This window comes from Phoca vitulina, unplaced genomic scaffold (genome assembly GCF_004348235.1).
Source record: "Phoca vitulina isolate PV1807 unplaced genomic scaffold, GSC_HSeal_1.0 scaffold5, whole genome shotgun sequence".
Lineage (NCBI taxonomy): Eukaryota > Metazoa > Chordata > Mammalia > Carnivora > Phocidae > Phoca > Phoca vitulina.
In genome coordinates, this window is record NW_022589708.1 from 78,595,558 (window position 1) to 78,609,842 (window position 14,285).

At 35.5% G+C, this 14,285-nt stretch overlaps 1 protein-coding gene across 4 annotated transcripts in view; it reads right to left on the reverse strand.

Moving 5' to 3' along the window:
- Positions 1 to 407: 407 nt before the first annotated feature.
- IFT88 (intraflagellar transport 88) overlaps positions 408 to 14,285 on the reverse strand; it is a 147,506-nt gene continuing 133,628 nt past the window's right edge. For 2 of the 4 annotated variants that reach the window (XM_032403385.1, XM_032403381.1), the window contains exons 25-26: positions 962 to 1,072; positions 408 to 721 (exon numbers count right to left, since the gene is read on the reverse strand). In XM_032403385.1, the coding sequence (XP_032259276.1) occupies positions 600 to 721; positions 962 to 1,072 (233 nt within the window). In that variant the 3' untranslated portion in view covers positions 408 to 599. The remainder of the gene's footprint in view (positions 722 to 961; positions 1,073 to 14,285) is intronic. The other 2 variants (XM_032403384.1, XM_032403383.1) reach the window with 1 other exon arrangement.

Sequence of the window (14,285 nt, forward strand, 5' to 3'; positions counted from 1 at the left end):
TGAAGGTAGAAAGGAAATACAGAAAAGAGCAAAAGGGTTATGTTTTGGTGTTTCTCTTACTATAGTATCCAAAACATAATTGTTTTAATAGTATTAAATCCCTGTGAGGCAAATCTTCTAAAGACTTTAACAGTTTCTAAACTCTAAGTAATTAAGCTTAACTACAGATCCATCAATGATATGTCTTAGCACATTTTACAAGCTGTGAACCATGAAATCAATGTAGTATTTTCATTGCTAAACTTTGTTTTAATGAAATCACAGAAAATATCAGCATGCACTACAGTAGTAGGGTAAATTTTCGTGAGCACACCCACATACTTACACGTATGTGTAGGTACTAGGTGGTGCTACAAAATGTATTTCTTACTGTGGTCAATGTTTTCAAGAGTAAGGAAGTACTAAAGTATTAGTTTCACATATCTTTATTCCATATAAACAAAACAAAACTTGGACCCATCTCATAGAACAGAATACACTTATTTAAGGTTTTGACAGTGTACAAAATTAAAATTGGGGTGTTTAATCCAAAGTCTCACATAAGTATTATCTTGTAAGGCAATTTCTTTCCTTTAATAAGTAAAATTTTAAAGTGTATATTATTCGGGAAGCAAATCATCTCCTAATTCTTCATCAGCAAAATCATCCTCGTCAATTCTTTTTTTGGCTGCAGTTTTTGGTCTTTCTATTTGAGGGCCAAGTGGATCCACATAGGAGGCATCTAGGTTTCAAAATAGATTGTTATATTAGAATAATAAAGAAAAACAACAAATGTGAAACCAATTTGTCTCATAAGCTAAACTGAACAACTGAGTGAACAGAAATGTTCTCCCAAGTCATTTAAAATTTTGTCTATATATAAAAAATCCTTAATGCCCAATTATATATTTTTGCCATCTCACCAAATCTGCTCCAGACCTGTTATGCCTGTAGAAACTGGGTGGGGAACACCAGCACTTGCCTATTTCTTTGTTACTGCTACTTTCATAAGGTTCGTTTGTCCCAGGCAAAGCTCTGAGTTTGGCACTTAGTCGTTCACCTTTACTACTGGCACTACAGTTCTGGCCACTATCTGAAAACACAAAGATAAAAATGCATTTGTTTAATAGGTTGAAAAAACATAACACTACATTATGAATCTTAAAGTATACTTATTTGCCAAGAAACAGGTTATTTCATTTGGAAGCCAACTTCTGAGGGATATAATTCTTGTTTCCTGAAACTTAAAAGAAACCTCTTGTTGAGAATCTATAACATAGATAAAACATCACCTAAAAGTAGTCTTTATATGTAGTCTTTCACATGTATGCTTAGTTACAGGTTTCAATTTTATAGATTCACTGGTGAGAAGTTAGAGACCATGTTGATGAGTATAACCTAGCAAAGAACAAAGAGCAGCTGGGGAAAGAACAAATAGGAAGTCATAAGATCAGCATGAGCCGTATCATCAACTTCATTATCAAGGCTGGTGAGAAGCCCTAAAATCACATCAAATGAGAAACAGCAGAAGAGGTAGGAGAGGACCTAGATCATATAATTACTTTCTTTAAACATTCAGAAAATGTTCATGTAGGAGAGGATTAGATTTGCCCTCTATAGAATATATTTTGGCTCAGTATGAGGAAAAACTTTAAGAGGATTATAGCATCCCAATATGGGCTGGCTGCCTTGGAAACACTGCAATCCATATCATGGAAGATTTTCAGACAGGGTTGAACACTCACATTAATAGGAAACATTAGTAGTACTTCTCAAGGTTAAATTTCCATTATATTTTTTTTAAAGAAACACTCCTCTAGCCCCACATTTTTTATTTCTTTCCCTTAAAATTCCCACAATGTCATTTTTTCCTATTATGGGAGCTTCACTTTTAATGAAAATTGTCTATCAACATATACCAATCATTTCTTTTCTGAGTATATTTTATATTTTAGTTTATTGATAATGTCTCTGGGAATAAACAAAACAAGATGGTCTTTAAAATCCTCAAATTTTAATGGTAGCCAACTGAGCAAAAATTATAAGTTCTAAGTTTTTGTAAAAAACATTACCATTTCCTCCCAATAATATCCTTAGTTTTAGGCACTGAATGGTATGTTTTTTATTGTTTTGCTCCTCTCTAATTTTTTGTTACAATTAGGCCCATCTTTTCCGTCTCTAAGTGTAAATGCGTATCTTCCAAAGGGCTTGAGTGAGCTCAGGTCAAAAAGTTTGAAGACCATTGCTCTAGGCAGTATTTCTTTTTTCACTTTTCATATAGATATAGGTTACCTATATGAATAAAACAAAACTCTGACATCTCTCTCAGGCAACCATAGCCCTTCTGAAATCCTAACATACTGAAGGATTCCACTCCTGTGGAAAAAGCAAACTTTAAAAAATAAAAACTGACCTCCTTAGAAAAACTTCAAATGGGGTGCCTGGGTGGTTCAGATGGTTAAACGTCTGCCTTCAGCTCAGGTCATGATCCCAGGGTCCTGGGATCGAGCCCCACATCGGGCTCCTGGCTCAGCGAGAAGCCTGCTTCTCCCTCTCCCTCTGCCTCTCTCCCTGCTCATGCTCTCTCTCTCTGTGTCTCAAATGAATAAATAAAATCTTTAAAGAAAAAAAAAAAAAAGAAAAACTTCAAATGTCCAATTGAAAATCCATGAATATAGTTTTCAAACATTTTTTATTATAAACACCAGTGAGGGTATATTGTGAGTATCTTCATTTCATCATTTTCAATCAACTTTCATGGAATAACACTGCCATACATGGGCAGGTGTAAATGGATCAATAAGCATTTGTAAGTCTGGGTGAGTTTTATGCCTAAATAATGAAACAAGTTATTATATTCATTTCATTATAGCAAAAAAAACACAATTACTATTTCCTAGAGAAAAGTTAAAATATCAAGTAGCTTCCAAAAACAAGAATCTGGAGATCAATTTATCTGAATTATCAATCAATTAACACTAAAACTTACAAATGACACTTTTATAAGAGAAATATCTTAGAATCATAGAATTTAGAGTAATACGGATTCTTGAAACTTACGTACACCAGAAAATAAAGAATACCCCTATGAAATGGACAATGTATATAGACAATTCCCAAAGTAAACAGTACAACTGGTCAATAAATATATAAAAATATTTAAACTTTGTATATTTAAAGTGAAAAAAATCAAGTCAGAACACTACATACTGAGTGATACCATTTTTAGAAAGCTTAAAAACAAGCAAAATTAAAAACAGTGTTTGCATACATGATAAAATTGTATGTGAAAAGGCGAGAAACTAAAAAAATGTAAACCTGTATATAAAACATAAAAAAAAAAAATCTCACAGTGGTTACCTGTGGGAAAGGCAGGAGATGGAGTGGAAAAAAGCACATAGGTAGGCATAGCAGTAATGTTCTGGTTCTAATGTTTGATGGCTTCATTAATTTTATATGCTTTGTAACTTAAGAGTGCTACATTGATTCTTTTGTAGGTATCAAGTATTACATAATTTAAACCTTCACGTAATTCAAAATGTAAGATTCAACACTGCCTATTAAAATGGCCAAGATTTGGGGCGCCTGGGTGGCTCAGTTGGTTGAGCGGCTGCCTTCGGCTCAGGTTGTGATCCTGGAGTCCTGGGATCGAGCTCCATGTCAGGCTCCCTGCTCAGCAGAGAGACTGCTTCTCCCTCTGCTCCTCACCTCACTCACTCTCTCGCTCACTCTCTTTCTCGCTCTCTTGCACTCTCAATAAATAAAAAAATCTTAAAAAGTAAAATAAAATAAAATGTCCAAGATTTTAAAAATAGCAGGTAAGTGAAATGAACAAACTTTGAGATTATCTTCAGAAATTGACCCTCAGGAAATGGAGACCTATTGATTACCTGACAAAAAATTCAAAATAATTGTCTTAAATAAGCTCAATGTGCTATAAGAGAACATAGACAATAAATAAAATCAGGAAAATGAAGCACGAATGAAAGTAAACTATCAACAGAGATAGAAACTAAAAAAGGGCCAAATAGAAATTCTGGGGCTGAAGAATACAATAACTGGATTGAAAAATTCACCATAAGGGTTCGAAAACAGACGTGATCAGGCAGAATAAAGGATCTGTGAACTCAGAGATAGGTCATTTGAAATTACTATATCAGAAAAACAAAAAGAAAACAGAATGAAAAAAGTAAAGAAAGCCTAAGAGAATTATGGGATATAATTCAGATTTGGGGACTAAACATATCAATATACATATTACGGGAATCCCAGAAAGAGAAGAGAGAAAGAATGGGGCAGAGAGACTATTGGAAGAAATAATGGATGAAAACTTCCCATATATGAGAAAGGAAATGAATATCCAAATTCAAGAACTCAAGGAACTCCAAATAGGATGGACCTAAAAAGGTGCACACTGAGACACATTATAATCAAACTGAAAATTCAAAGACAAAGAATCTTAAAATGAGCAAGAGAAAAGCTAATTCATCATAAACAAGGGAGCTAGCATACAATGATGAGCTTTCACAGCAGAAACATTAAAGGCTACAAGAGAGCGGGATGATATCTTCAAAGTGCTGGAAGAAAACTATGCCAACCAAGAATACTATATTTGGCAAAACTATCCTTCAAAAAGGATGGAGAAGTAGACTTTCCTGGATAAAACAAAAGCTGGGGGACTTTATCACCACTAGACCTGCCCTGCATGAATTGCTAAACAGAATCCTTCAAGTTGAAACAAAAGGGACACTAGACTGTAAGAGACAAATCATATGAAAATATAAAGCTCTCTGTAAAGGTAAATATAGAGATAAACACAGAACCCAGTAATACTGTCGTGGTAGTACATAAATCACTTCTAATTCAGGTATAGAATATAAACGATAAAAGCATAAAAATAACTATAACTATAAAATGATGTTAATGAATACAAATGATAAAAAGATGTAATTTCTAACATTGATAACATAGTGTTGGGGCAATGGAGTTAAGTTTTTGTATGTGATTTAAGTTGTTATTAGTTTAAAATAGATTGTTTTAACTATAGGATCTTTTATGTAATTCCCATGGTAACCACAAAGAAAATACCTACCGAAGATGCACAGAAGAAAATGAGAAAGGATTCAAAGTATGCTGCTACAAAAAAATAAAAACAAACAAATGAAAAAAACAATGACACACAAAAGAAGGCAGCAAGAGAGGAAGAGGACAAAATTACTAAAGGCATACAAAAAATTAACATAATGGCAATGGTAAATAATTCCCTATCTGTAATTATTTTAAATATGAATGGATTAAACTCCCCAACAGAAAGACCTAGAGTGGCCGATGGGTTAAAAAAAAAAAAATCCACTATATGCTACCTATAAGAGACTAACTTTAAATATAATGACATACATAGCCTGAAAGTGAAATGATGAAAATAGATATTCCATGTAATTGGTAACAGAAAGAGAACAGGAATGCCCATACTTATTTCAAACAAAATAGACTTTAAATCAAAAACTGTCAGAGAGACAAAGAGAGACATTATATAATGATCAAAGGGCCAATTCACCAGGAAGATATAACAATTATATATGCACCTTAACAGCAGACCACCCAATATATGAAGCAAATATTGACAGAACTGAAGAAAAGATAGTAACACAGTAATAGTAAGAGATTTCAATATCTCACTTTCCATAATAGCTCAACCAGCCAGAAGATCAAAAGGAAACAAGAGGACTTGAACAACACTTTAGATCAATTAGACTGAATAGATATTTACAGAACACATCATCCAACAACAGCAGAATAAACGTTCCAAGTGCACATGGAACAATTAATTCTCCAGGATAAATCACAGGTTAGCCATAAAGCAAGTCTTAACAAATTTAAGAAGATTGAAATCATATCAGTCACACTCTTGAACAGTCAATGAGCCAAAGAAGAAATCATAAGGGAAATTTAAAAGTGTCTTGAAGCAAATGAAAATGAAAACAAAACATACCAGAACTTACTGGATGTGGCAAAAGCAGTGCTAAGAGCAGTGTAGTTATAAATACATAAAAAAGGAGAAATATCTCAAATTAATAACCTAAATAAACACCTCAAGGAATTAAAAAGAGAAGAACAAACTAAACTTGATTTATCAGAACGAAGGAAATTGTAAATATGTGAACAGAGATAAACACAATATAGCAGATAAAAATCATAGAAAAAATAAACAAGACTAGGAGTTCGTTTTTTGAAAAGTTCAAGAAAATCGACAAATCCTTAGCTAGAATGAGAAAAAGAAAAAAGGCAAATAACGAGTGAAGAAATGAAGACAAATCATCAAATCAGAAATGAAAGGAGACAGTACAACTGATGCCACAGAAATAAAAAGGATCGTAGGAGACTACTATGAACAATTTTATGTGAAAAAACTGGGTAACATAGAAGAAATAAGTTTCTAGAAACATAAAATGTACTGACTGAATCGTGAAGAAATAAAAAATGTGAACAGATCAATAACTAACAAGAGATTTAATCAGTAATCAAATACCTCCCAACAAAGGAAAACCTTGGACCAGATGGCTTTTCTGGAGAATTCTACCAAATATTTATTTTTTTTTTTAAAGATTTTGTCAGAGAGAGAGAGATGGAGTGAGTGGGCACAAGCGTGTGTGTGTGTGGGGGGGAGCGGCAGGCAGAGGGAGAAGCAGACTCCCCGCTGAGCTAGAAGTCTGATGTGGGGCTCTATCCCAGGACCCTGGGATCATGATCTAAGCTGAAAGCAGATGCTTAACCGACTGAGCCACCCAGGCGTCCTTCTACCAAATATTTAAAGAAGAAATAACACCAATACTTCTCAAACTTCCAAAAAAACTGAAGAGGAGGGAATACTTCCAAACTCATTCTATGAGGAAAGCATTACACTGATACCAAAATCATACAAAGATACTATAAAAAAACTATAGATCAATATCCCTGATGACTATTAATGCAAAAATCCTCAACAAAATGCTAGCAAATTTAACTTAACAACATATTAAAAGAATCATACATCACATGGACCAAGTGGAATTTATTCTTGGAATGCTAGGATGGTTCAACATATGAAAACCAGTCAGTATAATACATCACATTAATAGAATGAAGGAGCAAAAACCATATGATCATTTCAATGATGCAGAAAAAGCATTTGGCAAAACTCAACATTCTTTCAAGATGAAACACTAACCAAATTAGAATTAGAAAGAAATGATCTCAACATAATAAAGGCCATATATGAAAAGCCCACAATGAACATAATACTAAATGGTGAAAGACTGAAAGCTTTCCCTCCAAGATCAGGAACAAGGCAAGGATGGTCACGCTCACCACTTTTATTCTACCTAGTACTGGAATTTCTAGCCAGGGCAGTTATCAAGAAAAAGGAATAAAAGGCATTCAAATACAAAGGGCAGAAGCTAAATTATGTCTGTTCATAAATGACATGATCTTATTACACATAGAAAACCCCAGACTCCACCCAAAAACTGTTAGAACATCTTCAGAAAAATGGCAGAATCAAAATTAACACAAAAATCAACTGTATTTCTATACACTAACAATGAACAATCTGAAAAAAAATTCAAAATTAAGAAAGCAATTCCATTTATGACATCATCAAAAATAATAAGATATTTAGGAATATATGTAACCAAGGAGGTGAAAGAGATATACACTGAAAACTACAAGACACTGCTGAAAGACATTAGAGAAGACACAGACGGTAGAAAGACAACCTGTGCTCATAGGCTGGAAGGCTTAATATTATTAAAATATCCATACTACCCAAAGAAATCTATAGATTCAATGCAATCCTTATAAAAATTCCAATGGCATGTTTTCAGAATTAGAAAAAACATTCTAAAATTTATATGGAATTTCAAAGGACTCTGAATAGCCTAGACAATGTTGAGAAAGAAAAATAAAGCTGGAGGCCTCATATTTTTTTTTTTTTTTGATGTTATTTATTTATTTATTTATTTATATTTTATTATGTTATGTTAGTCACCATACAATACATCACTGGTTTTTGATGTGGTGATCCACGATCCATTGTTTTCATATAGCACCCAGTGCTCCATGCAGTACGTGCCCTCCTTAATACCCATCACTGGGCTAACCAATCCCCCCTCCCCCCTCCCCTCTAAAACCCTGTTTGTTTCTCAGAGTCCATAGTCTCTCATGGTTCATCTCTCCCTCCAATTCCCCACCCCCCCATTTTTCCCTTCCTTCTCCTAATGTCCTCCATGTTATTCCTTATGTTCCACAAATAAGTGAAACCACATGAGAACTGACTTTCTCTGCTTGACTTATTTCACTTAGCATAATCTCCTCCAGTTAAAAGTTGGGTAGTCATCCTTTCTGATGGCTGAGTAATATTCCATTGTATATATGGACATCTTCTTTATCCATTCATCTGCTGAAAGGCATCTAGGCTCTTTCCACAGTTTGGCTATTGCGGACATTGCTGCTATGAACACTGGGGTGCATATGGCCCTTCTTTTCACTACATGTGTCTTTGGGGTAAATACCCAGGAGTGCAATTGCTGGGTCCTGGGTAGCTCTATTTTTAAATTTTTGAGGAACCTCCACACTGTTTTCCAAAGTGGCTGTACCAACTTGCATTCCCACCAACAGTGTAAGAGGGTTCCCCTTTCTCCACAACCTCTCCGACACTTGTTGTTTCTTTCCCTGTCCATTTTTGCCATTCTAACTGGTGTAAGGTGGTATCTCAGTGTGGTTTTGATTTGGATTTCCCTGATGGCTAATGATGATGAACATTTTTTCATGTGTCTGTTAGCCGTTTGTATGTCTTCTTCAGAGATGTGTCTTTTCATATCTTCTGCCCACTTTTTGACTTGATTATTTGTTTTTTGGGTGTTGAGTTTGAGAAGTTCTTTATAGATCTTGGATACCAGCCCTTTATCTGTAGTGTCATTTGCAAATATCTTCTCCCATTCTGTCGGTTGAGGCCTCACATTTTCTTATTTCAAAACATACTGCAAAGCTACGGTGATCAAAACAGTATGGCACTGGTATAAAGACAGACATACAGACCAATGGGGCAGAATAAACAGCCACAAAATAAAGCCTAATGTATATGGTCAATTGATCTTCAACAAGAGTGCCAAAGCTACACAATGGAGAAAGGATCTTGAACAGTGCTGGTAAAAGTGGATATCCACATACATGATAATGAGTTGGACCCTTATCTCACCCAATATAAAAACATTAATTCAAAATGAATTAAAGATCCAAATATGAGACCTGAAACTATAAAACTCCTAGAAGAAAACATAGGGGAAAACCTTCATGGTATTGGATTTGGCATGACTTCTTGGGTATGACACTAAAAGCAGAGGCAACAGAAGGAAGAAAAGACAAATGGGATTACATTAAACTTTAAAAACTATGCAGCAAAGCAACAATCAACAGGGTGAAAGACAACCTGAGTAATGAGAAAAAATATTTGCAAACCATATATTTGAAAAGAAGTTAATATCCACACCCTATTAAAAAATCCTATAACTCAACAACAAAAACACAAACAATCCAATTAAAAAATTGGGCAAAGGATTTGCATAGACATTTCTCTAAAGAAGATATTCAAATGGCCAACAAGTATAGGAAAAGATGCTCAACATCACTAATCATCAGGGAAATGAAAATCAAAACCACAATGAAATATCACCTCACACCCATTAGGTGGCCAATATCAAGTAACAGAAAGTAACAAGTGTTGGCAAGTATGTGGGGAAAGTGGAACCCCTGTATACTGTTGGTGGAAATGTAAATGGTGCAGTGCTATGTACAATAGTATGAAGGTTTCTCAAAATATTAAAAATAGAATTGTCATATGATCCAGCAATTCTGCTTCTGGGTACATATTCAAAAGGATCTTGAAGAGATATCTGCACACCTCCTGTTCATAGCAGCAATACTTAAAATAGCCAAGAGATGGAAGCAATCTAAATGTCCATTAATAGATGAATGGATAAAGAAAATGAGGTATATACATAGAATAGAATATTATTTTTATTCACCCTTAAAAAGGAAGAAAATCCTGTCATATGCTACATCATGGATGAACCTTGAGGACATTACACTAAGTAAAATATAAGCCAGTCACAAAAAAAACAAATAGTGCATGATTTCACTGACACGAGATATGTAAAATAGCCATATTCATAGAGACAGAAAGAAGGTGGTTGCCAGGGGATAGGGGAGGAGGATTGTTGTTTAATGGTACAGTTTTAGTTTTGCAAGAAACAGAGTAGAATGGTGGTTGCCAGTGGTGGGGAAAGGGGAGGGAGAAAAGGGCAGTAGTTGTTCACTGGGTATAGAGTTTCAGGTTTGCAAGATGAAAAAGTTCTAGAGACCTGTTGCACACCAACATGCACATAGTTAATACCGTATACTTAAAAATGTTAATTAAGATGGTAAGTTTTTTGGTTTTGACCATGATTTTTTTAAAAAAGGCAAAATTTTGCACATCTTTACATTTGGCATAACCATATTTGGTGACGAAGGAAAATGCACATAATATGATGGTAAATAAAGGAAACATGGTAAAAACATTTTGCAGCAGTATGATCTGGGTAATTTTAGATTTTTCCTTTATTTTTGTCTGGAAGTCTACATTTTCTGTAGTAGACAGTATTCATTTTTGGTAGTATTTTAGGAAACGTCATTATCTCTTTGAAGTTAAGAGAGTTCATTGGAGCGAGCAATGTGATGCTTTACAGCCCTAGCAAAGGAATAGATTCAATCCTCGTTTCTCACACAAAAACCTCTTCTATACACTGTGAAGCACAAGGGAGAATATCACCCCCGCCCCTGCCCCAGTTATATGGAGTTATAATCGACATACAAAAAACAGCACATACTTAATGTGTAGATTGAGGGGTCTCATAAAATCAGCACTATAATCAGGATTATGATCAAATCTATCACCCTTCAAAGTTTCCTCTTGCCCCTTTGAAATTCCTCATTCCCACTCTCCACCCCATTCATCCACCCCAATCTTCAGGTAACTACTGATGTTTTCCATCACTATATATTAGTATGTGCCTTTTTTTTTTAAATTTTGTTTTATTATGTTATGTTAGTCACCATACAGTACATCATTAGTTTTTGATGTAGTGATCCATGATTCATTGTTTTCATATAGCACCCAGTGCTCCATGCATTATGTGCCCTCCTTAATACCCATCACTGGGCTAACCCATCCCCCCACCCCTCTCCCCTCTAGAACCCTCAGTTTCTCAGAGTCCATAGTCTCTCATGGTTCGTCTCCCCCTCCGATTCCCCCCCTTCATTTTTCCCTTCCTTCTCCTAATGTCCTCCATTCTATTCTTCATGTTCCACAAATAAGTGAAACCATGTAATTGACTTTCTCTGCTTGACTTACTTCACTTAGCATAATCTCCTCCAGTCCCATCCATGTTGATGTAAAAGCTGGGTATTCATTCTTTCTGATGGCTGCTCTTTTTTAAAAACCTGGCTTCTTTCACTCAGCAGAGATTCAGCTATGTTATTGCTGGGGTCCTTCCATTTAATTGCTCAGTAGTTATATGGATATGCCACAATTTATCTATTCCCTTGTTGATGACTTTTGTGTAGTTTCCAGTTTGGGGGTATTTGAAATAAAGCTATTATGAATATATTTGTACAAGTCTTTGTGTGGACACATACTTTCATTTCTCTTGAGTAAATTTCTAGCAGTAGAATAGGTTGTATGGTAAGTATATGTCTAACTTTAAAAGAAACTGTCAAACTCCTTTTTAAAAGAGTTGTACCATTTTACATTCCCATCAACAGTGAATGAGAGTAACAATTGCTCCACATCCTCACCATCACTTGGTATGGTCAGTCTTTTGTAGTCCTTCTACTGGGTATCTGATTGTGGCTTTAACTTGCATTTCCCCAATGACTAGTGAGTGACCATATTTTCATGTGCTTAATTTTCATTTGTATACTTATTAAAATTTTTTGATGACTTAACAGTTTTTTTAATTTATTATGTTCAATTAGCTGACGTATAATACATCGTTAATTTTTGATGTAGTGTTCAACAATTCATTAGTTGCATATAACACCCAGTGCCCATCACCACATATGCCCTCCTTAATACCCATCACCCTGTTACCCTATACCCCCAACCCCCTCCCCTCTGAAACCATCACTTTGTTTCCCGGAGTCCAGAGTCTTTCATGGTTTGTCTCCCTCTCTGATTTCTTCCCATTGTTTTCCCTCCCTTCCCTTGTGGTCCTCTGCACTATTCCTTATGTTCCACATATGAGTGAAACCATATGATAATTTTTTTTAAAGATTTTATTTATTTATTGGACAGAGAGAGACACAGCGAGAGAGGGAACACAAGCAGGGGGAGTGGGAGAGGAAGAAGCAGGCTCCCCGTTGAACAGGGAGCCCGATGCAGGGCTCAATCCCAGGACCTGGGATCATGACCTGAGCCGAAGGCAGACGCTTAACGACTGAGCCACCCAGGCGCCCCCATATGATAATTTCTTAACATTTTCTTTAGCTTCCTTTATTGTAAATATTTATTGTATTTACTATATTTACTCTATTTTAAGTACAGCATATAATTTATACGACATACAAAATATGTGTAAATTGATGGTTTATGTTATTAGTAAGGCTTCTGATCAACAGGAGGCTATTAGTAGTCAAGTTTGGGGGGTCAAAAGTTATACCTGGATTTTTGAGTGTGCAAGGCCATTGGCACCCCTAACCCCCATGTTTTTCAAGGGTCAACTGTACTTTGTTAGTGATTATTCTCCAAGGATAGCAGATTGTTGTTGGGGGAAAGTTGCAAGACCATTGTAGCAAATGAAATTTGATTTCAATCTTGGCTCTGCTTTTTGCATTTTATAAAAAGGGGGCCTGGACAGAGACTGCTGAATTGCAAATAATGCATCATTAAGGGAGAACTTTCAGGCATTGAGAAAGAAGACATTTCCAGGTTGAGCGTACCTTCCAGATGTCTCTCAAATTTTTTTAATCATTTAATTCTCTTTGATAAGAAAATAAGAACTCTTTAAAAAGTTTTCCCACAGAAAAGAAACCGTATTTCCCTTCTGTATTTAAAAAAAAGACTTTAAAATTTCTCATTTGGAAGGTCATTAAATACCTTTTTGCAAAAAGACTCAGAAGATGGAAAACCATACATCCCATAATTCCAGGGGTTAAAGCAGAAAGGACAAATTTTTTTTTTTTGCACCAGAGTAAATATGTCAAGTATAGCCATATTTGCATATGTTGTATTTTAAAATCATGCTTAAAACTGCCTATTATTTTTTGTTTAATTTTTTTTTCTTTTTTATTATGTTGTTAGTCACCATACAGTACTTCTTTAGTTTTTGATGTAGTGTTCCATGATTCACTGTTTGCGTATAACACCCAGTGCTCCATGCACTACATGCCCTCTTTTTTTTTTTTTTTTAAAGATTTTATTTATTTATTCATGAGAGAGAGAGAGAGAGAGGCAGAGGCAGAGGGAGAAGCAGGCTCCCTGCAGAGCAGGGAGCCCGATGCACTACATGTCCTCCTTAATACCCATCACCGGGCTAACCCATCCACCTCCCCGCCCCGCCGGAACCTTCAGTTTGTTTCCCGGAGTCCATAGTCTCTCATATTCATCTCCCTCTCTGATTTCCCCTCCTTCATTTTCCTAATGTCCTCCATGCTATTCCTTATGTTCCACATATAAGTGAAACCATATAATAAAATTGACTTTCTCTGCTTGACTTATTTCACTTAGCATAATCCCCTCTAGTTCCATCCATGTCAATGCAAATGGTGGGTATTCATCCTTTCTGATGGCTGAGTAATATTCCATTGTATATATGGACCATATCTTCTTTAACCATTCATCTATTGAAGGGCCTCTTGGCTCTTTTCACAGTTTGACTATTGTGGACATTGCTATGAACATTGGGGTGCATGTGCCCCTTCTTCTCACTACATTTGTATCTTTGGGGTAAATACCCAGTAGTGCAATTGCTGGGTCATTGGGTAGCTCTATTTTTAACTTTTTGAAGAATCTCCATACTGTTTTCCAAAGTGGCTGTACCAACTTGCATTCCCACCAACAGTTCCCTTTTCTCCGCATCCTCTCCAACATTTGTTGTTTCCTGCCTTGTTAATTTTTGCCATTCTAACTGGTGTAAGGTGGTATCTCAGTGTGGTTTTGATTTGAATTTCCCTGATGTCTAATGATGTTGAACATTTTTTCATGTGTCTGTTAGCTATTCGTATATGGTGTA